The 25,230-nt window shown below is 41.7% G+C and overlaps 1 protein-coding gene across 1 annotated transcript in view; it reads left to right on the top strand.

The window, feature by feature from the left end:
• The window catches only part of PRELID2 (PRELI domain containing 2), an 81,593-nt gene extending 56,581 nt beyond the window's left edge, over positions 1-25,012 (top strand). Inside the window, exons 6-7 of the mRNA XM_024752473.1 lie at positions 16,299-16,368; positions 20,728-25,012. Coding sequence (XP_024608241.1) covers positions 16,299-16,358 — 60 coding nt within the window. The 3' untranslated portion in view covers positions 16,359-16,368; positions 20,728-25,012. The remainder of the gene's footprint in view (positions 1-16,298; positions 16,369-20,727) is intronic.
• The last annotated feature ends 218 nt before the right edge of the window (positions 25,013-25,230 follow it).

The following is a 25,230-nucleotide window of genomic DNA, read 5'->3' as shown; positions in this document are numbered from 1 at the left end:
TTCTGCAGCCTAGGGGAATGGCCAGCAACTGTGAAGCAGAGCTGGTTGTAACCCACACCAGCCAAGTCTAACCTCAGGGATCCTCAGAACAGGAAACAGAGATCAGGATATTACCTGGGGCAGACATGGCTCTGCAGGTGCTCCCCAATTCTGGGAAGGCAACCCTCAGGCCAGCGTTTCTTAGTCTTTTTTCCATTATCACCCCCCAACTAAGGATCCTTTGTAGACTTTTTTCCTAATTGTCCCCCCCACCCAATGTTAATACTGATATCCTATAGTATTATCCTATAATTATGATAAATATCCTAATTATCTGTTTATACACTGTATTATATCTTTGCTATATACATAAAAAGTGCAAGGTATTTTTCACTTCCATGAACAAATTGTCATCTGGTTTCAGTATTGTCCCCACTGAGAAAGCGTGCTTTATACTGCATTGGGTGTAACTGTCTTTTGTAGCTTTTGTCTCCATCTCTCCAAATCAAAACAAAACAATCACCAGTTCATCCCCCACTCCCCTACCACCCCCCAAATTCCAAACAAAAATCAAAAGAACTATTTGGTGAACTCCCATGTGGTTCTTGTAAATCCCACATTTTACTTTTCTGGGAGAGGTGCAGGAGATAATATGGGTGATAACAGTCTTGTCATGCAAGTGTTCTTTTTTTAGTCCAGTTGTCTGAGTACTTCGGGATGACTACAAATGCTGCGGAAATGCAGGGCCTTCATTATGTACTCACACAGAGATATTTTTTTTTTAAGTTTATGAAATACATTTTCAATGTGTGATAAAATAATTTGTTATTTCAGCCACTCTCCTGGCAAGGCCCCATTATTGGTTCCATCATTATTCTTATTGTGTTGATTGGGAGGCTGAAGCAGAAAGAGATTGAATTCAACAGCATGTGAAATATTTGTCACTGAAACAATGTGGGCAAGTCAAACAACTCGTGCATCTTTTTAAAGAAGGTCTGGCCTAGACATGTTATGGCTAAAGAGATCTGAATATGCTGCTTCCTTAGGGTGTGTGCTTATTTGAGCCTTATGAAATCCATTTTAATAGTGGAAGATAATTCTTTGAGGCAGAAGATACTGCTCTTGTATATATACTAGTATGTATATATGTGTACTAGTGTATATATATGTATGTTGTGTGTGTGTATATATATTGGATGCATGTATGTGGATATATGGATATATACACACATACACACTATATGCTATATGTATATAGTATAGTATATTCAGGTACTATATATGTAGTCCAAATGGGCATTGGAAAAATCTGTTGCATCATTTTTTTAAACTAACTGTATTAGTTATCTGTTGCTGTGTAACAGACTACCCCAACACTCCACAGCTTGCAACAGCACACGTTCATCGTCTCTCAGTTTCTGTGGGTCAGGAGTCTGGCATGGCTTAGTTGGGTGCTCAGCCTTATGGTTGCACAAGGATGTAATCAAGTTGTTGGCTGGGGCTGCGATCTCATCTGAAGGCTCAATGGAGAGGATTCAGTTCCAAACACTCACGTCGTTGCTGGTAGGACTCTGCTGGCCTCCCTTGGTTCCTTGCTATGTGGGCCTTTCTATACAGCATCTCACAACATGGCAGCAAGCAAGAGGGAGGGCAAGAGGGTGCAAGCAGGGCAAAAGCCGTAGTTTTTTTGTTTCCTAATCACAGCAGTGACATCCCTTTATTTTCTGTATTCTGTTCATTAGGAGCAAGTCACCAGGTGTAGCCCACAGTCAAGGGAAGGGGTTACACAAGGGCATAAATACCAAGAGGTCAGGAATACTAGGAGCAGTGTCGGAATTGCCCGTCGTACTGACCTAAGCAGATGGGTATATGCCAGGTCGTATGTAGAGCTGTTAACGTCTTTTTGGTACCTATTGGGAATGGTGAGGGTCAGCTACACCCTCATAACCTCACTACCAGCTTATGAAAAAGTTCTGCAACACATACAGATGCTTTGTTAATCATTTACAAGGACACCCAAAGTAGCTTCCTGTTCTGTAAGTTTGATTACATCTCCATCCTTCTGGGTGCTTCGTTCTCTGCAGGCAGAGCTGATGATATTCCAAAGGCAAGATTCAGCTATTTTACAGATAGCATCAGGTAGCCAGAATCTTCAGTCCAGTGTCTGGCTACAGGGCTATTTAGTCATAAACTGTGGGTGCCTTCCCTAAAGTTGGCAGGTGAAGGCATTGCTAACTAGTCTTAAATCCTCATTGCAAGGATGAGCGTCACTCTAGAATTTTGAGCTAATCTCCATATCTTAAGTTCTCCTAATTGAGGTAATGAGAGTCCATTGCTAATATCCATTATGCTAGTGAGCAAGCCAGTGAAAATTCACTATTTTAACATTACTTATGCTAATTATCAAAGCCTCTGGTGGTTGCTGATAAAGACAACTGAGGTTTCTGTGGAGTGAAGATTGCTGATTACAATGCCCATAGCCAACGCCTGGAGCGTGAAGCCTACATTAGGGCAACTTACTACCCGGTGTATAACTTGAGCTAACACATGCACCATAACATGCTGCGCACGCTGAAATACTTGGAAGCAAGTTATAGACATCCTGTTCATCATCTTCCACATGCCAACTCCTGAACTAAAGGCCTCGTATGTTCTGCCTTTAGAAAGATTATTCGGTGTGAAACGAGGTTTTGCCTGTGTGCTTAACAAATGTGAAGCTTTAGAGAAGTGCCCCTTGGTACATGATCTGGTTTTCTTGTTTCCCAGATGTCACGTCTCACATCTTGGACCCTCACATTTCTCACCTCTAAAATGGAGTGATAATAATCTTTCACAGGGTTATTTTAAGGGTTATGTGAGGGCATATATATGAAATATGCCTGGCACATAGAAAAACTTAAATAATCACTAGTATTAAGAGAAATTCTCTAATAAGAAGTATACTTTTTAAGTAAATAGGCTTTTAAATATTTATCCAAACAAAAATTTTACATAGCAGCAGTATGGGTAAGGTTTCGTTTCTTTAAAAATTATTTTTCTAATCATGTTTTAGGTCCATAATTTTATTACTTGTTGTATCTGCATTTAACATTTTGATATAGATCCTTCCATATGTCCTTGTGTATGTTTGCATATGTATGTATATGTATTTTTTTTTTGAATAACAAAATTGGAATTGTTCTGTTTATTTAGCCCGACCTTGTCATTTATGGACATACTGTGAACATTTTTCTGTGTCATTACACATTCCTTGAAAACATGATTTTTGATGCTTTCATAATATTCCACTGGCATGATAGCTCTTATTGTTGTTTTCTATTTTTTTCACTATTATAGATAATATTATAGTAAATCCATGAATGTAAATATTTGTGTATATTTCTGATCACTTCCTAGGCTAACGAGTATGCACATTTTAAAGAACTTTGATGTGTAACGCCAGTTTACTTCCAGAAGAATTCTACCCATTTGTAGCTTCCACCACCAGCTGGCTCTGGGTATTATCAGCTTTCTTGCTGTATGACTTGAATGAATCACAACCTCTTAGGAACTTGCATTTGTCACTAGGAAAGCAGGGCTAATTAGTCCATCCTCATGGGATTGTTGTGAAGAAGAAATGAAGTTGTTAGCTCCAGTCTTCTGATTCTTACTCCAAAGACAGTGAAAGTTAATGCTTCTGTCATTAACTAGTTGTGTGACCTCAGTCCTCCTCCAAGGTTTTAATTGTGGTACCTTGGGCTAGTTGCCCTGAACTGCTCAATTCCTTATCTATGAATTGACTATATAGTGTCCACATAGGCATCGCAGTCACAGCCCTAAAAAGAGTGGACATTTCAAAACCCAGTAATAATTCCAAGGTAGGGGAAACGAGCAAATAAAACTGTTATTCAAAAGAATAAACAAAGATGACATAAGAACACTAGTGTAGGGGCTTCCCTGGTGGCGCAGTGGTTGAGAGTCCGCCTGCCGATGCAAGGCACATGGGTTCGTGCCCTGGTCCGGGAAGATCCCACATGCCGCGGACCGGCTGGGCCCGTGAGCCATGGCTGCTGAGCCTGAGCGTCCAGAGCCTGTGCACCGCAACGGGAGAGGACACAACAGTGAGAGGTCCGTGTACCGCAAAGAAAAAAAAAAAAAAGAACACTAGTGTAATGTTCTGCTGACTATATATTAGAGACTTCTATTTCCTGCTTGATTATGTGAATTCTTTCAAGATTCTTTTCATTACTTGAATCACTTGAAGAACTGATGAAATATGTTCTGTCCCTCTTATTTCCCAGCTTTCAATTTAAATCTGTTGATAATACTTTTTTTTTTTTTTTTTTTTTGTACGCGGGCCTCTCACTGCCGTGGCCTCTCCCGTTGTGGAGCACATGCCCCGGATGTGCAGGCTCAGCGGCCATGGCTCACGGGCCCAGCCGCTTCGCGGCACGTGGGATCCTCCCGGACCGGGGCACGAACCCGCGTCCCCTGCATCGGCAGGCGGACTCTCAACCACTGCGCCACCAGGGAAGCCCGATAATACTTTTTAATCCCACTCTTGAGTGCTCAAATAGATTGATTTACTTGATGTTTATTCATTAGATGCCATGAGAATATTACCAGGATTCTGATTTTTAACAACTTATAATAGTAGCTGCTCTCTTTTTGCATATCCATCACTCCCCATCAACTCATCTCAGCCTGCTCTTATCTCTAGAGTTTTTAGTCCCGAGAAATACAACCTTTGCAGTGAAAACATCTTAGTGAAAATGAGTATTCTGCAAGTGATAACAGTTTTTGTTCCTTCCACGAAGTTTAAATCCATGCCTTTACCTTGACTGTGAGACTCAGGAATCCAAAACCCCTCAATGGCTCATTTGAATTCATGATGGTTGTGATAGAATACTCAGCGGTAAAGCTTCTGGGAATCCCTTAAGTCAGCCAGCTGAAATTCTGGGGTATTATCTTCTATGAAACTAGATGAAACCTGGGAAGTTAAGCTCTTTCCCGAAATGATAGAAAGTGGTTTCCTGAGCTTGAGATGGGTCTCTACCATTATTTGCATAGTGATCAGAAGCCACGTCCCTGCACAGTGGACTGTGCCGCACAGGGGCCAGGAATCAGGAGATCTGAGCTCTGGCCCTGCCTTGGCTGCACTCTCCTGGCCAAGGTGCTTGGACTAGTTATTCTCAACTTCACTATCATTTTTTGTAAAATCAGGGATTGGACTAGGAGGTCATTTTCAATTCTGACATTCTGTGATTTTTTTTTTTTTTCCGAAACCACCCTGCTTTCCCCCAATGGGTAGATACCAAGATTTTTAACTGTGATTAAAAATCTTCCAACAAACAAAAGCCCAGGACCAGGTGGCTTCACAGGCGAATTCTATCAAACATTTAGAGCAGAGCTAACACCTATGCTTCTCAGATTCTTCCAAAATATAGCAAAGGGAGGAACACTCCCATAGGAGAAAATATTTGCAAATGAAACAACAGACAAAGGATTAATCTTCAAAATATACAAACAGCTCATGGAGCTCAATATCAAAAAAACAAACAATCCAGTTAAAAAATGGGCAGAAGACCTAAATGGACATTTCACCAAGGAAGACATACAGATGGCCAAGAGGCACATGAAAAGATGCTCAACATCACTAATCATTAGAGAAATGCAAATCAAAACTACAATGAGGTATCACCTCAGAATGCCGTTATCAAAATAGCTAGAAACAATAAATGCTGGAATGGGTGTGATGTAAAGGGAACCCTCCTATACTGTTGGTGGGAATGTAAATTGATACAACCACTATGGAAAACAGTATGGAGGTTCCTTAAAAAACTAAAAGTAGAACTACCATATGACCCAGCAATCCCACTACTGGGCATATACCCTGAGAAAACCATAATTCAAAAAGAGACATGCACCACAATGTTCATGGCAGCGCTATTTACGATAGCCAGGACATGGAACCAACCCAGATGTCCATCGACAGATGAATGGATAAAGAAGATGTGGCACATATATACAATGGAATATTACTCAGCCATAAAAAGAAATGAAATTGAGTTATTTGTAGTGAGGTGGATGGACCTAGAGTCTGTCATACAGAGTGAAGAAAGTCAGAAAGAGAAAAACAAATACCATATGCTAATGCAAGTATATGGAACCAAAAGAAAAAAAAAAAGGTACTGATGAACCTAGTTGCAGGGCAGGAATAAAGAGGTAGACATAGAGAATGGACTTGATGACATGGGGTGGGATGGTGAAGCTGGGGCGAAGTGAGAGTAGCATTGACGTACATGCACTACCGAATGTAAAATAGTTGGCTGGTGGGAAGCAGCCACATAGCACAGGGAGATCTGCTCTGTGCTTTGCGATGACCTAGAGGGGTGGGATAGGGAGGATGGGAGGGAGGCTCAAGAGGGAGGGGATGTGGGGACATGTGTATGTATATGGCTGATTCACTTTGTTATACAGCAGAAACTAACACAGCATTGTAAAGCAATTATACTCTGAAAAAGATGTTAAAAAAATTTTTTTTAATTTGTCTGACAAAGTCTTGACGTCTGCATAAAAATTCAGGAGTTGAAGCTAAGTATGGATCCAAGAGCATCAGAGATAATTCACGTAACAAGTAGATGGTCAAGGGTTGAGGTGTTGGTAACAAAATATTTAAAAATAAGACGCACACTTTTACATTTTTTTTTTGCCATGCCACGCAGCTTGTGGGATCTTAATTCCCCAACCAGGTATTGAACCTGGGCCCTTGGCAGTGAAAGCGCGAGGTCCTCACCACTGAACCGCCAGGGAATTCCCAGACACGTGCTTTTAAAAAATACTAATTAGCAAGAGAGGGTAGTAAGCACGTGGTACTGATGTTCCAATTTCATTTTAAAATCCTATGCACGTGAGCTGAATACACCGCATATTACAAAGATTTGTAAATCTCTTAAATGTCTTTGAGTATTGGTGCCTGGTAATAGATATGTTGGCTTGTTTTCAGTCCATGTCTTCTGGAAATGCAGACTCTTCTAGAAAATTTGGAGAAAGCCAGTTACAGTAATAATAGTTGTAGCTATAATTTATTGAGTGCTTACCAGGAGCCAGGCCCTGATGAGGAAGTGGAGGCACACGGAGGTTAAATTACTTGCACGGTGTCATCAGCCAGTGTACAGAGCTTAGTACACATACGACTTTGAAGTAGACACTCGAAGTGTACAGTATTGTACTTGCTTTGCTGTTGCTCTTTTACGCTCACAGCCGACTGGAATCTTTGGAAATTTGGGAGCCATGTTCTCCTCACTGTTCTGGATGGAATTTCCAACCAGTCTGTTACTTTTCTGAGCCCGTTCTTGTACTTTGTTGTGCTAAATTCAGAGACAATGAGAAAATAGGAATTTGTGGCCACCATAAATCTTCACGTACCTCACGTAAACCTAAGGCAGACACAGAATTGAAAACTGAAACAGCTCTGGCTGGGCTGCATTGAAATAGCAGAAAGATAGGGGCTGCATCCACAGCTTGTGTGGACTAAGAGTGTTTTAGTCACAGATCTTTGGTGGATCAAATCTGTTGTAGGATCGGGCTTGGATTCAGCTAGGCTCTTGGCGCAAAATTAAGTCAGTTAGTTTGACCAACAAGGTCAGGGATTAATACAGAATTCTGGGCAGAGCAACTTGAATTGCAAAGCTAATTTCATTTCTTGAAGGTACATCTAATAGTTAAACTTCAGTTGTGTGCTTAAGCCCCGGAGCATGCTAATTAAATGCCCCTTGAGCTCTCCGAGGTGTCCAGCTGTTCCTCTTGGTCATTCTCACCCCTTCTGTCAGTGGTCATTTCTTATTCTGTATCCCCACTCTATGGTAGAACTTCCTCTCTTGCTGAAGGACCCCTTGGTGTGCCCACACTGTGTGGGACTAGGGGCACCAGGTAGAGCCCCAAGCAGATGGTGGGGAGGACGCATTCCCCCCAAAAAGACTTGTTCCGTTTTTAAGCAGAATTTAAGAAAAAAACATTTTATATAAAATGTTTTTGAGTAGGTATTACCTGCACATAAATGTTTTAAATTATATTTGCAGCAGAGCCATTTATGTTCTTTTGCTCTTGCGCTCTCTGAAAGCGGCGTACCCTGTACTGACCTGCTGTGTGACCTTGGGCAAGCCGTTTAATTTTCTGAGTCTCACTGTTGTCACATCTGTAAAATGAGGATAATACAGGAACCCATTTCAGAGAGTACTTGTGAGGAGTGAATGAGTTACATACATAAAATGCTTAGGAGCCCACTTGGCATACAGTAAATGATCAGTTATTACTGTTTTTTAAAACATTTATTTATTTGGCTGTGCCGGGTCTTAGTTGCGGCATGCGGGATCTAGTTCCCTGCCTGGGGATCCAACCCAGGCCCCCTGCATTGGGAGAGAGGAGTCTTACCCACTGGACCACCAGGGAAGTCCCAGTTGTTACTATTATTTAAAAAGAAAAATGCAAGGAAATTATAGGCAAAAACTTAATTTTTTCATTATGACATGATAGACATGATAGACAAATGTTTAGCGGTTATAATGAAGCTGTTTTGGAGTCAACCCAACCTGATTTTAAATCTCCGTCCCCTCTCTGTTAGGGTATATACGAACTTAAGATAAAAAGAGAATTATCTGGGCACCCACTGGATTTGTTTATTGTCTAGGCATCAGTTGAATTTACTTACTGTGTTAGAGACAATTCATTGATTAAATGTACAAGCATGCTACTAACCATTTGCTCTCTCAGAATAGGGAAGAAACAAGGGGAAATTGTGACTGAGCGTAAATCTGATGAATAGTGAAAAGAATGGCTAATAAAGGGAATTGATAGGAACCTTGTTGGTTTTTTTTGTTTGGTAGTCTAAGAGTTGGTACAAGACTTGGTACTAGGACCCTTTGGTGCCAGGCACCGAGCCAGTGCTGCTTCAATGTAAGGAAGATTGTCTTACAATTAGGCCTGAGACAGAGGGAATAAGGAGTATAAAGCATCCCATCCATGGAGGTTTCTAAGCAAGATCACAATTGTCAGAAATGTCATGGGTGGATGTGGCACTGCATGGGAGGCTGGCTTTGATGTTTAAAAAAATTACTGATAATTATACCCAACAGATACACATGAACAAGCCATACTTTGCATGGTCTAAGTCAGAAAAACTGAAATTATATACAAGTCACATTTAAAAAAACTAAAAATGGAAATAGACTTATTGAGTCACACTGGAGGGTGGGAGACCAGTGACTAAATGCCTTTTAGCCAACAAAAGGTTCGTGTCAGATCAGGGTTTATTTGCAAATTGGCAATAGGGAAATGGCTTTGTCATCTTCCATTGTGATATTTGACCCCAGGACAACTCCTTAAACTGGATGGGCCACTTTCATTTCTTTGCTGAGAGTTTCCTATCTGGACTAGATAATATAATGTGCTTTCCAATTTTTAGATTTTATTATTTTGGAATATATTCTTTTCCTTTACAAACTGTGAGATTAAATGTTCTCCTTAAGGAGAGAGGAAGCTTTATAATGTGAAGCAAAGACATCTAAATTACTGTATCCGTTTAATGTTCTGCAGTTACACCTAAAGATTTTGAGTTACTTATCAAAATAAAAGTGAATCTTACTCAATAGTTTATTAGCCCCTGTGGGAAAATTATCTTGAAGTCATACAGTCTGTTAGGATATTCCTACTTGAAAAGCATTATATTTAAAATAATTTGTAGATGCGATTAAATATTGATTTGTATATTAAGAATCATGCCATTTAGTTTGGGCGTAGGGCTGAAATACTTGCTTTATGTATCAGGCTTTTTGAACATAATCAATAGGGAAGGGAAGGAAAGCCCTTGCTGTGTACCCAGCTTCATACTAGGTGTCTTCACACATGCAATCTCATTAAAACCCTACAGCCCCCAGTGTTGTAAGATCCTGGATCCTGGATTCTTAATCCAGATTGCCTTGGGTCAAATCAAGGCTCTACCTCTTGGTTATTATGTGATTTTCGTCCAGATGCTTAATTTCTCTGAGCCTTGGGTCTCATCCAAAAGAAGAAAATACTCTCTAAGGCAGATAGGAGGGTAAAATAAGCCAGTGCAGATGAAGTACTCAGCACAGTTCCTGGCACACAGTATGTGCCAGTACATTTGAACTCCTGTGGTTTGGTGTTATCCTAGTTTTATAGATGAGAACTCCTAAATATAAAAGAATTGGACAGCATCAGATTAAAAGCTACTTTATTGTGGCAAAGAATCTTTTCCTGGAGAAGCATTGAGCAGTGTTTCTCTTATCTTTTTTTTTTTTTTTTTTTTTTTTTGCGGTACGCGGGCCTCTCACTGTTGTGGCCTCTCCCGTTGCGGAGCACAGGCTCCGGACGCCACAGGCCCAGCGGCCATGGCTCACGGGCACAGCCTCTCCGCGGCATGTGGGTTCTTCCCGGACCGGGGCACAAACCCGTGTCCCCTGCATCGGCAGGCGGACTCTTAACCACCGCGCCACCAGGGGAGCCCCTCTCTTATCGTTTAATGAGAAAACTGAATGCAGATTCCTCCCTTCTTCCCTCCCTGCGGTTGAAGTGGGCTAGAGGCAGATCAGACAGAGCCTTACGTTTTAAGAGCAGTGGAACACTGTTGAAGGGTTGAAGCAGGGAAGCGACATTTTCTTTTTTCTACCATTTATTCATACTGTTATGATTCTACATAAAGTAAATGAAAAGATTCCGAGAAAGTTTTATGTAAACCAACTTAATAAAAAAAGTTTAGCTTCAAAAGGGAAGTGAGATTTTTAAAGTAAACTCGATGTGTACCTTTTTATCAAAAGGTGAGTGGTTTTATAACGCACACTTCAGCATCTGAGGTTGTCACTTTCTAACTCCTCTCGGCTAATCAGGATTCTTCAGGACTCATTTCAAATCCCTGCTTTGCTGTCAGTTCTTTCCGCAGTATTCCCTTCCTTTTATCTTTCATTCTTTATTCTTTCCTTGTTTGGTTTTTTCTCATTTCCTGTGGCAGCCTCTGTTATCCTGACCTTTCACCACACTTTCTAGGATGCCAACTACTGGGCAGATCGCACTATAATTCCAAAATTCACACTCACCAGCCTGGCATTCAAAAGTATCAGTTGGTCCGTCTTATGATTCATCAACATTGAGCACGTATTTTGTGCCAGATTCTGCACCAGACAATAAGGATTCAAACGTAAGTAACTTTTGTTCCCTGTTTCTGAGCACCTTACCATCTAGTGTGGTAGACTTGTAAGCTGATGATTGATTGATAGATTCATTTGTTCATTCAGTAGACATTTACTGCATGCCTTCTGTGTACTGGGCATTGTTTTCCTAGGGGTTACATCTTGAACAAGACAGACGTGGCCCCTAGCCTTATGGGATTTGAATTCTAGTGGGATTAGATGATCATGAAAGAGATTTAGATGAACAACCATTTGCTGAGTGTTTACCAGAGGCTAGGTACTGTGGAAACCAGATCAGACATTATATTGACAATTTCTTAGCACAAACCCATGTTACTATATTATCTCCATTCAAAGATGAGGCAGTTGAAGGTTGGAGAATTTAAGTGCCCAAGTTTTCACAGCTAGCTTGGACTCAACCCTAAAACCTTTTAAGAGTGTTGTTGCATAATTACAGGGCTATTTGTGAGATGTTTTATGTGCTGTTGTCTCTTCCAGGAAAGGGCAGAACTAAGGTGGGAGGAAGAGTATGTGTGAGCAGGTGGGGAGTTTGCGGGGGAGTGGAAACATTGGAAGTGTAATAGTCTCATCTCCTGCTGCATCCAGTCCGCTTAACTGCACGTGGACTGATGTTCCCACTCCCATGCCTTTTGTTAATCCCTCTGCTTGGACCTTCCCCTCACTCTGTATGTCACACTCATAACCAGGCTTGGGTCTTATACAAACCATTCACCTTCTAGCAGGTCCTCCATTCACGCAAGATCAGTCTCTACTTCCCTTCTTCCATTGACCTTTTTTTTTCCCCAAGTGTGGTAATGTTTCTCAGAGGCTGTGTTGTTTTTCAGTTATTTTGCATTCCTCTAATTCCTCCCAAGAGACCGATGATGCCCTCTTGAGTAGAAGCATCAAGTCTTATATGCATCTCATTCCTCACAGCAGCAGTGCAGTCTTTTACACACAGTGGGCATGGATACTGTTTCCGGTACTTATTCCAAAGCCATGATCCAAAAGAAAGCTTGTTTTCAGTGGCGGGAGGAGAGGTCTTCCAGTGCGTAATCTGGTTATCACAGTACCTAGCTTCTGGTAAACACTCAGTACACAAACAGTTGTTCTTCGTCTAATTATGGCCAATCTTTTATCATTGTGATAACTACCTGAGCAATTCTCTTTTGTTAAGAGCTCCCTATATATGTGTCTTTTGAGAACTGCTTTAGAACTTTGTAATTTTTTTTAGGCTGTGCCGCACAGCTTGTGGGATCTTAGTTCCGCAACCAGGGATCGAACCCAGGCCCCTGGCAGTGGAAGCACAGAGTCCTAACCACTGGATGGCCAGGGAACTCCCCAAGAACTTTGTAATTTTTATAACGTCTAATATTACCCTCTTCTCCTCTGCTTGGACCTTCCCCTCACTCTGTATGTCACACTCATAACCAGGCTTGGGTCTTATTCAAACCATTCATCTTCTAGCAGCTTCTGCAGGTCCTCCCTTCATGCAGCCCTCTTCGGGGACTCATAGGTAAATCAGAGCTTCTTAAGGAAGCATCAGTTTGATAACAAAATAAAGATAGCGTCTGGATCTAGCCACATTTAGTTCCAACTTATTCTGCCTTCTCTTCAGGCAAGCTTTTCGTTTTCTGTAATAATCAGCTACTTTTCAGATACTTCTAGAGTGGGGAATTGGTGAAGTGTTTTGAATCTGAAAGACGTGACTCTGGGACTCCTCTGTGAGAACGTGTCTGGCCAGCACAGCCCTGGTATTAGGGAAATGAGCCTGAGAGGGCTCCCTTGTCTGTACCTTGGCAAATACAAAAAGATGGCCTGGTAACAGGGAGAAAAAGTTCTCAGAGGGGAAGGACATAATAAAATCAAGCTGGTTTATGGTTTGTCAGTCCAAAAAGCTTTTAAGTTAAGCTCTATCTATAAAGGTGGATCCACGTAATATTTGTTCTGCATTTCAGTCATCACTGTGTGATAAGTGGTGTAAATTTAGCCCCTTTAAGCCTGATCTCTTAGGGGTTGAATTTTAAGCATTGAAACTATTCAAAAGGACTCTATCGATTGGGTTTTGATTTGGTCCTTCCTTACCAAAGAGACAGACTAAATAATGGCTTGGCCTCCCTGGTAGGTTTTTTGTTTTTAATTCATTTATAGGTCTCTCTCTGTTTGCCCCTGTTCTCCACCTTCTGTTTCTAACTGTTCTGCTTAAAAAGACTAAAGTGGTATGAGAGAGGGGGAAAAAAGGGAAAGAAAATCAACTGTCACAGTGTGAGCATAATTGATTCAATAAATAATGTCTTTCAATTCCCAAGGCAAACCCCAGCGTCTTCACTTATGTCAGTTAGCGCTCAGCTCAGTAGATGGTGGCGTTCTTAATTTAGACAGACGGGAAGAGCTCACCTGTGCTCACTTCCTAAGGAAGGAGTCTGCTTTTCTGGTTTTAAAGACATACCGACAAGACTTCTGGGCCCACTGTGCAAAAAGAAGCTTGCAACTGTGACGTAACATGGCTATTTTTAGTCTTCCTGAAAATAGAAGGAAGGCAGTTAATTATTGCTCAGGGGTTTGTTGAAACAAACAAAAGAAGTTGAGACAAGGGGAATGAAATCTATTAGTCTGTAAGTTCCATGGATGCAGGGACTGAGGTTTGTTCACCACTTAATCTCCAGTGCACATAGCAGGTACACAATAAATATTTGTTAACTGTTCTGTGGTTGAGGGAGAGAGAGCAGAAGTGAGCACAATTCAGATCTTAGGTTAAGAATTAAGTTAAATTTCATTCCACCGGTTGTTTCATCCCCCAACCCCTCTTTTTCCCCCTAATTCTTAAAAAGGTGAGTAGCTCTAAGAGTACAAGAGTATATACTGTATCTTCACAAATGATTAAGGACAATTTTTTCCTCAATTCCCAGGCTTGCAGAGGTGGTATCAAGCTGCTTTTTACAAATTCTAGTATATGAGCTAGTTGTGCTTCAGAACCACACGAGGAATGTTTTCAGATTCCATGCCCCAGCCCTCGAAGTTCTGGTTGAATGGGTCTGGGTAGGGCTTGGGAATCTGTATTCGCTTCTGTGGGTTCCCCCAGTAGTTCTGCTGTGTGCCTGCACTATCCAGTCAACCTCCCAGGCCCCTTAGCTCTCTGGTCTAAGCTACAACTTTGTAAAAGTGATTAGCCTAAGGTACCCAGCAGAATAATTGGCAGGGCTGTGACCAGAACCCAGGTCTCTTGACTCTGACAACAGGGCTCCTGGTCCTACAGTCTACTGTTTTGGCTCACCCCACAGTCCGTGCTCCTTGGCATTGTCAAGATCCTTTAATTAATACTTCCTCCTCTCCAGCTAGTGGCAGTATTTGTGGTGACAGCCAGCTAGAATCTGAAGGACCTTCAGAAACCTCAAGGAAACGTTAGATTTTGTTCAGTGTACTTTGGTACTCAATATATTTTATTGTCTTCTCGAGGTTCATCCCCCTCCCGTGGCCCAGAACAAACCCCAGGTAAGAAGTCCCTGCCTTTCACTTGTAGGCCCACTCAGTGACTCCCAGCCCTGCCTGACCATGGCGAGCAGCTGGTACTTGTTAAAGGTACAGCTCTCTGGGGCCTACTTGAGTCCTATGAAATCAAAGCCTTCCTGTGCGGGGCCTGGGGACCTGCAGTTTAAGTTAGTGTCGATCATTATTATTCCCTGTCATCCACACTCCTGTCCCTGAGAGCATCGTGTCCCATTCCCCGCACTCCAGCTTTGAGTTCCTTAACACCCCAGTTCATAATTACATCACAATCCTGCCTTTCCGTCTGAAGGTTCAGCCTCTGGTACAGAACTTGTCCTTGAAGGAGGAAAGAGGGAGTATCTGCTTCCTCTTTCTTCCAGGGTAGAATTTGACCGGCCGGGGTGGGTGGGCAGTCAGCTTGATGCGTACATACAGTCATGGAGTGAGCCTTGCAAGGTTAAGGGGTGCCCTTGAAACCAGAATTCAGTGTCTGTTCCTTCCCTGGCTTTATTACTTAATAGCTGTATAACGCTGGGAAAATTACTTAACTCTCTTTGAATTTCTGTTTTTCTCATCAGTAAAACAGGGGTAAGAATAGTACTTGTTCATAGATTTTGTGTGTATTAAACAAGGTGTCCTAGTCGGCTCTCGGACACAGACTCAGATGGACATTTTTATGCGGAGGGTCACTGGAGAGGGCTCTCGGAACAACAGGGCTGTTGCATTACAACAGCAGGGCGATGCAGTTGTGATGTAGGTCCCAGCTGATCCCGTGGGGAACTGTGGCGATGGGATGTTGTTCAGAGTTGTCCCGAATTGTGGGCGGGGGCTGGGCCTTTCTACACTATACCCACCAGCCATGAGATGTGGGCCACCTCTGCAGAGGGGCACAACCTCAGGGAATGCATCTCCCTTTCGCTGAGGGTAGCTGTGTACCAGCCTATGGTGCTGGCAGAAGGGGGACGAGTGCCTGAGTCCCGGGGGTACCTCCGTGGTGCACCCTGCACCCACTACCTCAGATAATGCACATGCAGACCTTAGCAGTGAGTCTAGCACATTTGTAAGTGTTCAGCGAGCACAGGCATACCTCGTTTTATCATGCTTTGCTTTAGCACACTTCGCAGATATTGCACTTTTTACAAGCTCAAGGTTTGTGGCTACCCTGTATCGAGCAAGTCTTTCGGCATTATTTTCCCAACATCGTCTGCTCACTTTGTGTCTCTGTGTCACATTTTAGTAATTGCAAACTTTTTCGTTATCATTATACTTGTTATGGTGATCTGTGATTTTTAATGTCACTATTGTAGTATTAACTATTACCATGATTATTCCAGCTCTAGCAGTGCCCCTCGGGAACTGGGCCGCTTTCAGGAAGTTCTTAACATCACTTGGATGGCTTTCTTATATTTAAAATGGAAGATTCACAGTTCTGGTCTGCCTGCTTCCCTGAGTAGTTCTGAGCACATGTGAAGATAATGTATGTGAAATTGCTGAGCAGAATTTTATAAAAATGTAAAGTATGACTACGAGCCTTTTCTGAAAAGAATATACGGCCATGGCTTGGATTCCTTGAAGGGAAAGGTTGTGATAAATGTAAAAGTGCTTGTCCGTGAAATGTGGCATTTTGATTTTTCTTTCTTCTCTCCATAGGGAATTAGAATAATGGAGATGCTGTTAAAGGAACAGTGTGGTGCCCCCTTAGCTGAATAAAGAATCATCAGTGAGTACCAAAAGCAAAATCAGAATTATTTACTCAAGCCATGTCTTCATGCTTATAAGCCTGAGTATTACGCATCAGCCTCCCTGGGCTATTCATGCTGTACGTTTCCCCGTTATATGCGTGGGATACTGCCTCACAGGTTTTTGTTATCCGTTCTGTACCTTTATTTACTCGGTTCTTTGATTTTCAAAGCAGGTTTGTACTACGTTCTGGGTTACAACTGCACTCAAATTGTTTAAACACAATCCACCATGATTAGCACCCTCAAGGTGGCGTAGGTTTGTAGAGACTGCAGTTCAGAATTAACTGAAGCTTAATTTTATTGTCCTGAGAACAGTGAAAGGAGGGGTTTAAAATTGTATTTGGAGCAGCTTTAAACTGCTTCAACTGTTCAAAGAAGACAAGAAAGGGGCATGTTGATTGGCCAGTGAAATACAGACATTTTACCAGTCATGAATACTCCTCCCGATTTGGGGGCAGGGGTGCTCCCTGAAATGCTATTGAGAAAGATTCCAAGGCCTTGACAAGAATAACTCTCCAGCTCTGGGTGAGAGTGCTATGATTGATTAGCGATGTCTGCCACGGGCACAGGATGAAGAATATAGCACTTGTGCTGTAGCACATGGCACTTTTAGGGCAAGTGATGTAGGGTTAACAGATAAGCAGGGGGATTTTGGAATTACTTCTTTTTTTATTCCTTAAGTTTTTATTGTCTGCCTCAAGGACAATGGTCTTCATGGTGGAAAGGGCAGAACAAAATTATCTGAGAGACTCAAAGCCTAAAATAAATTTGTATAGTGGATTTGCATCTTACAAGATTGATTGGACTTTGTTTTTTAACGTCTGAGAGAAGGTAAAACCTTTGAGTAGAGCACACATTGTTGTGGGTAGTTCAGAATTACCTCAAATTTCCTTATGTTGGCTTAAAACTAGAGTATACATGGTTTTGTATAAGCAACTTGGTCTCTAATTTTGATATACAATAAAGTTTGAGAACAGTTAACCAAAGAGGAAGCACAAGGAATATTTGTGTACGAGGACCTCAGCATTCAAAGCATGCTGGCCAGGCCTGTGAATGAGAATTGGAGAATTATAAAGGTTTCTGCTTGTTTGCGGGTTTGACTCCATTCCGATTAATATCAAGCCTCTGTATACATAACACATACTAATACATTTATTTATTATTGGAACGAAGATGATTTCATTTAGCACAAGCCCGGAACATGGCAGGTGCTCAAAAAATGTTGGCATGGAATCTAAATGTGGCGTGCTCCCACATCTCTGTACGTGGAAAAGCTGTGGAGAAGAACTTGGCCATATCCCCCTGTTTTTCCAGGCTGGCCTCCTGTAAGGCTCACCAGGCACCACTAGTACTTGTGCACTTGAGCACAGAGCCCACCTTATCCTGCAGGGTGGGATCTAAAGTCAGCTCCAAGTTAAAAGAGAGGACGAGGAAACTCCACTTACAAGTGTACATCGGTTTTCAGACTTTAAATTAGTGATTTGGAAACTTTAGTGAGTATCAGAATCATCTGGAGAATTTGGTAAACACAGCTTGGTGAGTCCCACTCTCAGAATTTCTGGCTCATTAGGTCTGCAGGGAGGGGAGCCTGAGAATTTGTGCTTCTAGCCAGTTCCCAGGTGATGTTGGTGAGGCTGATCCATGGAACACACTTTGAGAATGATTGCTTTAAATAAGTTCTCATCTCTGAGTTTGAGACAGATGAAACGCAAGCCCCGCGAAAGCTAATAGCTGGGGTTTTGAAACTGTTGTCACGTATTCCATCGACTTTAGATTAATCAGAGGAGGAATGATTTTCTTTGTGGGGCCTTTCCCTGATTTTAGCATCTCTGCTTCTGCTTGTTTGCCCTTTTTTCTTTTTTTCTTCCCCCTGCTTGAATGTTGACAGGCTCCACAGCGGAGCAAAGATGACTGAAAAGAAAAGAGTTGAGATTCAACAACAACTCGTATTTGAAATTATCAACTTGTGTTTGTGATTTAAAGTGTTGCTAATGGGAAAGAGGAAACTAAACAAGTATTACCTCCTGTCTTAAATGACCCATGTTTTTGTTTTTTTGTTTTGCTTTTACTGTGGTGGAGAGCTAAGTCATGAACTCAGGGCTTTGTATTTCCTTTTCTATTTTTAAAACTTATTGTATTTTATTTGTTTTTGGCTGTGTTGGGTCTTCGTTGCTGTGCATGGGCCTTCTCTAGTTGAGGCGAGTGGGCTCTACTTTGGTTGCAGTGCCGGGCTTCTCATTGCTGTCTCTTCTCTTGTTGTGGAGCACGGGCTCTAGGTGCACAGACTTCCATAGTTGAGGCACATAGGCTTAGTAGTTGTGGCACATGGGCTTAGTTGCTCCGCGGCATGTGGGATCTTCCCGGACCAGGTATCGAACACGTGTCCCCTGCATTGGCAGGTGGATTCTTAACCACTGTACCACCAGGGAAGTCCCTGCATTGTTTCTAAAAAGCAACCAATTCCTCCTCGCTGAAGTGAAATAGTTGAGGTCTGGATAACTACGAGTTTAGTGCAGGACAGGTGCGTTTAATGCAATGGAGTTCTCGAAGGATTTACATAGTTCTAACTGTCATAATTTATGACTAGTTTTCTCAGGAGCAAACATGAAGTAAGAGGTGTATACTCTTACCACTTGGATCTACAATTACTGCAAATTAGGGGCTATTGCTGAGACTTTAAGCTTTTTTCAAAACGAGTTTCATTTAGGTATCATCTGTGCACAGTTAAAATGACTAATTTCAATGTAGGATTTGGTAAGTTTTAACACATATGTACAGTTATGTAAGCATCACAAAAAACATGTTATGGATCATTTTGAGGCATTGCTGTTGCTGCAGTGCTGTTGCCAGCTTATTACTTTTAGCTCATTTTCTTGACTGATTTTACAAAATTTGGCAAGTTTGAAATACTCCTGTTTTAATGGAACTTTTTATTTTCTCAAAATTATATCTACTGGAAGTGGGAGAATGTTTGTAGATGGGGGAACTACCTTTTATGAGCAGTAAAATGCTACATTAAAAGAAAAGGCTGGGGGGGCGGGTGATTAGCTCCATAGCTGTAGAGCAGAGGTCAGCCAACTGTAACCTGGGGGCCAAATCTAGCCTGTGGTCTCCATTTGTAAATAAAGTTTTATTAGAAAACACCTATGTTCCTGGCTATGTTCCAGCTACAACAGAAAAGTGAAGAACTGTGACAGAGATCTTACAGCCTACAAAGGCTAAAATATTTACTGTCTGGTCCTTTAAGAAAAAGTTGTCTCTCCCTGGGATTAGAGTTTGCCTACATTAACATCAGGTGGCCTCGTGGTGGTGGTTTGGCCTTTTTTTAATGTAGCATTTGATCACATCTTACCTCTATTCCAAAGTTAATAGTGCAAGAGTTTATTTTTTCTGCATTAGCGCCAACATAACCACTTGGATGGTATTATTTTAAGGCATAAAAAAACATTAAAATAATCACAACAAGGAAGTTAAGATACCAGCAATAGTGATCATTAAAATTGCTTCATAAAGTTCCAATGCATGTGCATGAATGGGGTAGGAATATAGGCATTTTGTTTAGCAGATAAGATAGCACTGGGATGTGACAATAGTGTAGGTGCCGTATACAGTGTACTCAAATTTTGAGCTTTGGAATTTTGCAGTTCTTAATGTTTTAAAAAACCATCCCATGGGGCCTGCACACGTGTGCCTAAGGAGACATTATTTAATACTTTTATATTCTACCACATTTCAAATTTGCATACTTTAAAGTCACATAGAACGTGACCACATTGTGTAGCGTACCTCACACTAAAGATGCTCCCTAGATCTCCCTGGCCTGTATATCTAAGTGGGCGTTTGATAGTTAAAAAGCTTAGAAAGTGATTTTGTCCTGAGCCAAAATGGAGGTCCATAAACCTCACTAATCAGTGGGCTTGGGCTGTTGCTGCTGACACATCCATCTGATAGATTTTTGAGTTCCTGTCATTTTTGAAGAAAACAAATAGCTCTGACATCTGTTTGTTCTTGCTGCTGGCAGTTGGGAGACCGGGCTTGGTGAGGTTCGAAAACACAGTAGAGTTCTTTCACATCGGAATGATTAAGACCTCAATTTTAGCTATATCTTAACTCCCCTTCGAACCAGCTCCTCTGGGCAGTTGGTAGTTTATTAATAAAATGAGGCGCTTGCTTCGTTTGAAGATCATTAGGAGGCGGAAATGCAATTTCTTCAAGAATTATCCGTAGTGATAGAATTCAAGTGACTCTTAAGAGTTGCTTCAGAAAAGAGGGCAAATAAGTATTGATTGTTGAGACATGTTTATTAGGTGATAAAGCCTGTTTGCTTTCTCTTGCAGGGAAGCTGTGTTGTGTCTACTTTTGCTCGAGAATCTTTTCTCGGACACAACACATCCAAAGACACAGTTTTTGAAATACAGGTATAAGAATGCGGTGTTGGCAGCTTACAGAAGAGGAAACCTTTCTGCCGGGATATGACATGATACACTCCCCCTGGGAGCCGACCTCAGATAGCGGCTCTCGTGGAGCTGAGACCTTCTGGCTGATTCTTATGGCATAATCTCTACGGTTTTACAAATAAAGGAAAAATCCCATAGAAGGTGATGTCTGCCCTTCTTCAGGATGTCCTGCTGAGTGCCTGGTGGTGGTGTTGGGGCAGCCAAGGATGAGCCAGAGGCATGGAAAATGCTGCTTTTGCCTGTTTGTTCTCTCCATCGTTGCTCATAGGATTCATGAGAGGATTCTGGGGCGAATAAAGGACTTAAACCTGATACCTGATTCTTCGGTGGCCTGGAACAGACAGGAATATACCATACCTGTGTTGAAGTTAAGCCGTATTCACAGTAATGTTGAAGATTCTCAGAAACCAGGAGCATTTGATTTCTCCCCATCAGTACTACATAACTGCCATCAGCTAGCTTTTATAATATAACACATGAACTGTGATTGGTACTTAAAAGAACCTGGGGAGTGGGGAGACAGGCTCCTTCTAACTCATTCTGGGTTGTGGAGCAGATTATGTGACCTCTCTGTTTTTCATTGGGCAAATGGGGATAATTGGGCACAGGTCTTTCTACTTGTGATGATTAAACAAGGTTGGTATGTAAAGCACAGGTTTGGGAGTCAGAAGGACTCCGGTTTGAATCTGAGCAGGGCCACACAGCAGCTCGGTGATTACGTATGTAATTTAAAATCTTTCTTAAAGATCTTTCCTAGATTCACTTTTTAGGTTTATAAAATGGGATTATAGAGTTAACCTTATGAGGCTGTTGGAACAACTGGAGATCATGTGATAAAGTGTCTAGCATGCTACCTGGTACACAGAAGTAAATAGAAACTGTTATTAGTACATGAAACCATTTTGGAAATATACTTTTCTAACGTAAGGTAATGTAGTAGTATTGTTTGAAAATTAGGTGACGGTAGTTTGCATTCCCCATGATCCGAAGCCAAAATGTAAATGCACACTACCTAAAAAAAAGCTTGAAGAGGGGCAGTAATTTGGAATTCATTGTCTTAAGTTAAAACAAGTTGGGCCATTACTGGAAAGTCCTGGGGAAATTATTATTTTTTTTAATATTTGAAAAATTTTCCATTTAGTGAATGATGAATTTCAAAGCAATTGTTTTTTTAAATTTATTTTTCTTTATCTTTTTTTAAACTTTAATACAAGCCTGCCACTGTGAGCTCCTCTTATTGCATTTGAGCTGTTTGTGCTGCCTGAGTTTTATGTCTTAGGATAATTTCCCTTCATTTCCTTAGTGTTTCATTCCTCAGCTGTGTTGGAGGGAAAATGAATGGTAGAAACCAGAACACACTTTGACCTTTTTCCAGTTTGTAAATGGCAGTTGGTAGGCCTTAGGAATAAGAGCGCATTTACACAAATAAAAGGTGATGTGAATTATCACAGGGGTGAGAGGCGAGAAATCTGTACTTGGAGGTTGACGTTAGAATAAACGTAATTCTGGGAGTTCCCTGGTGGCCTGATGGTTAGGACTCCAAGCTTTTCACTGCCAGGGTCTGGGTTCAGTCCCTGGTTGGGGAACTGGGATCCCGCAAGTCTCCTGGCACAGCCAAAAAAAAAAAAAAGAAAGAATGAATGTAACCCTTCATACTCAACAACTTGCATTCTGTGAAAGCAGTTCTCAACCTTGACTGTCCATTAGAACCACCTGGGAGCTTTCTGCACTCCTGCTGCCTACCTTACATCTGGGACTAATAAGTCAGAATCTCTGGGGGTGGAACCCAGTCAGCAGTATTTTTTAAAGCTCCCTAGGTGATTCCAATGGCCAGGGAACACTACAGTTCTGGGTGATTTGCAGATATTATCTGATTGCTTTCTTCACATCTCCAAGGTAGGAAAGTATCTTTGTAGTAAGAATTACTGTTAGAGCGAAGCACAGAGAGGCTGATTTTTTGCCTTAATTCCTTGAAGCTGACGTGGCCAGTGCAAATGCCTGCAGGGGTCTGGCAGGTGAAGTGATGTGTGCAGCAGGCTGGCGGCCAGTGGGGAGACCCCAGGAGTACGTGGCTGTGGTGAAAGGTGGGCAGCTGCTGCCCGGCTCCAGCACAGTGTTGCCAAGCGGCTGGTTTTTCTAGTTCTTCCAATTTCCAATTTTCCAGGAAAAGATAGTATTAAAAAAAAGAAAGAAATCACCCAATTTTTATGTGTTGGCAACGAATTCAGGATTGTTTAAAACATTGTGCCCGCCAAACAAAACACGTTTGTCAGTAGTTTCCAGCCTTTGCTTCAAGAGTGTTAAGGACCAGCTTAAACATCTCAGCCAACTTTTAAGAGATTTGCGTTTCCCTATTCTGGTTGTACGCTGCTTTCTGCCTCTCCTCCAAGACTGCTTTTACAGGTATTTTCCTCCCCATTCCCAAGCAATCCTCTGAACTTGCATCAGACACTTATCCTCAGTTTCCCCGCCCCCCCCACCCCTTGCGGGCATATCCATTACTTCAGGTTTTACATATATGGCTTAGAAATCGTATGCTCCTTTTAAAATTAGATAGGGCTTGTTAAACTTTATTATGTGTCAGAATCTTCTTCCTGTGATAAAACATTTAGAAGTCCACATGTAATTTGATTATCTATAAAATGTCAAAACCGGGAGTATAGGCTTACTGGGTGCATTAGGAACAAGGGTGGGAAGGGTTCATTCACAGATCTGACCAGTCTCCTCGACTGGGTTGCTGAACCTACACACGGAAGGTGCGGATGTGTTACAGTGATTCCCAGGCTTCTACTCGTACCAGAAATCCTTGGGTAGGTGGGCCCAACTGCAGGTTCCCAGGGCCTCCCCCAGAGATGCTGAGTCATGGAATTTCATTTGGGACTCGGGGATCTGCATTTTAAAACAGGTTCACCAGGAGTCTTGGTTGTGCTGTTTCGCAGACCAGATTTTGAGAAACAGTGATTTAGGGGAGGTGTTTGTGGCCTCTGTGTCTTCTATCATTTAAGAAGGGTTTATAGTCAGCTGGGCCCACTGATCAATCCCTCAGGACATAATATAAAGTTCTCTTGCACAGAGAAACTGACTGAGGCTATCCCTACATGGTTGAAGTGCTTTTACCATGAACGGGCTTTTATGGTTTCAGTCGTGGGGATAAAAAAGGTGCTATATTCTTTTGATGTAAATTGCTTTGTGTATTTTATAAGCAGTACCTGTGTCGTAATATCCCATTTATCAGACATCGTGGGTGCATGGTATAGCTGACTCAAGGTTATTCTTTTAAGTCTCACATCTTTTTTGCTCTATTTCTGCCATTTACACGGAGCTCTTTTTTTTTTCACATCTTCACTGAAGTATAAATGCTTTACAATGTTGTGTTAGTTTCTGCTGTACAACAAAGTGAATCAGCTATACGTATACATATATCCCCATATTGCCTCCCTCTTGAGCCTCCTCCTAATTTAGTATACATTTCCCTGCTTTTGCAAACAGAATCTACTGAAGATAATGAAATCATTTCAGAGTCATCATTTGCTTTGAATTCTTTCAGGTTCTATTTAGGTTTGTTAAAGCCCCTTCACTGAATGGCTCTGCTCTTCGAGTTTTGCCATGGTTTTCATAGTTTCTTCTTTTCCGTCACTGTTCCCTGTCGTTTCTCTCTTCCTTAACTCTGCCTGTCTCTAGGAACTTTGCTCTCCTTTACTATATGGAGTTGGGAATTGCTGTAATTGCATACTGTATGTCAAGTAACAATAAACAGGAGCTGAGTCAGTCTTTGGGAGGCTTTTTTTTTTTAGCAGTGAAATGGATGAACGTTGCTCCATTGACTTGGTGACATTATTTTAGTGGCTCTGCTACTTCCTCTAACTTACTTCCTCATCCTCGACTGCAGTTGTCTGATCTGTGACCTCAAGATAACCGAGATATTGCTACAAATGATTTACTTAGATCTGTAAGCTGTTGTCTCCCCAGCTGTGTTAGTGTTTTTATATGTCCAGTTTTATAATGTGAAACGTAAGTAGATTACAAGTGAACATTTCTGTGCCAAGTTTCTGTGCAGGATAAAGTGTTTTGGATTCAGTGTTACTGTGATCTAGAGCTATAAATCAGTTGTATACCTGTGAAATTCAATCTTGCCGTCATTCTGAAATAAAGGTGTCACAACTAATATTTATGTGTGAATTTTAATTTCTTGAGGGTATCACATCACCTGGCAGAGCTTGTGTTTATCATTTGTAGTAGTGATTCTAGTCCTTTCAGCAGCCCCAGATAAGAGTGTTATACCAGCCAGATGATGTTAGCTCCCCGCTTCCCCCAAGTTGAGCCGTTAACGTTTCTCCCAGAATTAAGCAGAAGCTGCTCTTACTGGGTGACAGAATGGGCCAT

Source organism: Neophocaena asiaeorientalis, unplaced genomic scaffold, assembly GCF_003031525.2.
Source record: "Neophocaena asiaeorientalis asiaeorientalis breed wild unplaced genomic scaffold, Neophocaena_asiaeorientalis_V1.1 scaffold204, whole genome shotgun sequence".
Classification (NCBI taxonomy): Eukaryota; Metazoa; Chordata; class Mammalia; order Artiodactyla; family Phocoenidae; genus Neophocaena; species Neophocaena asiaeorientalis.
Note: the sequence above shows the minus strand (reverse complement) of the source record. Positions and strands in the feature narration are given on the sequence as shown.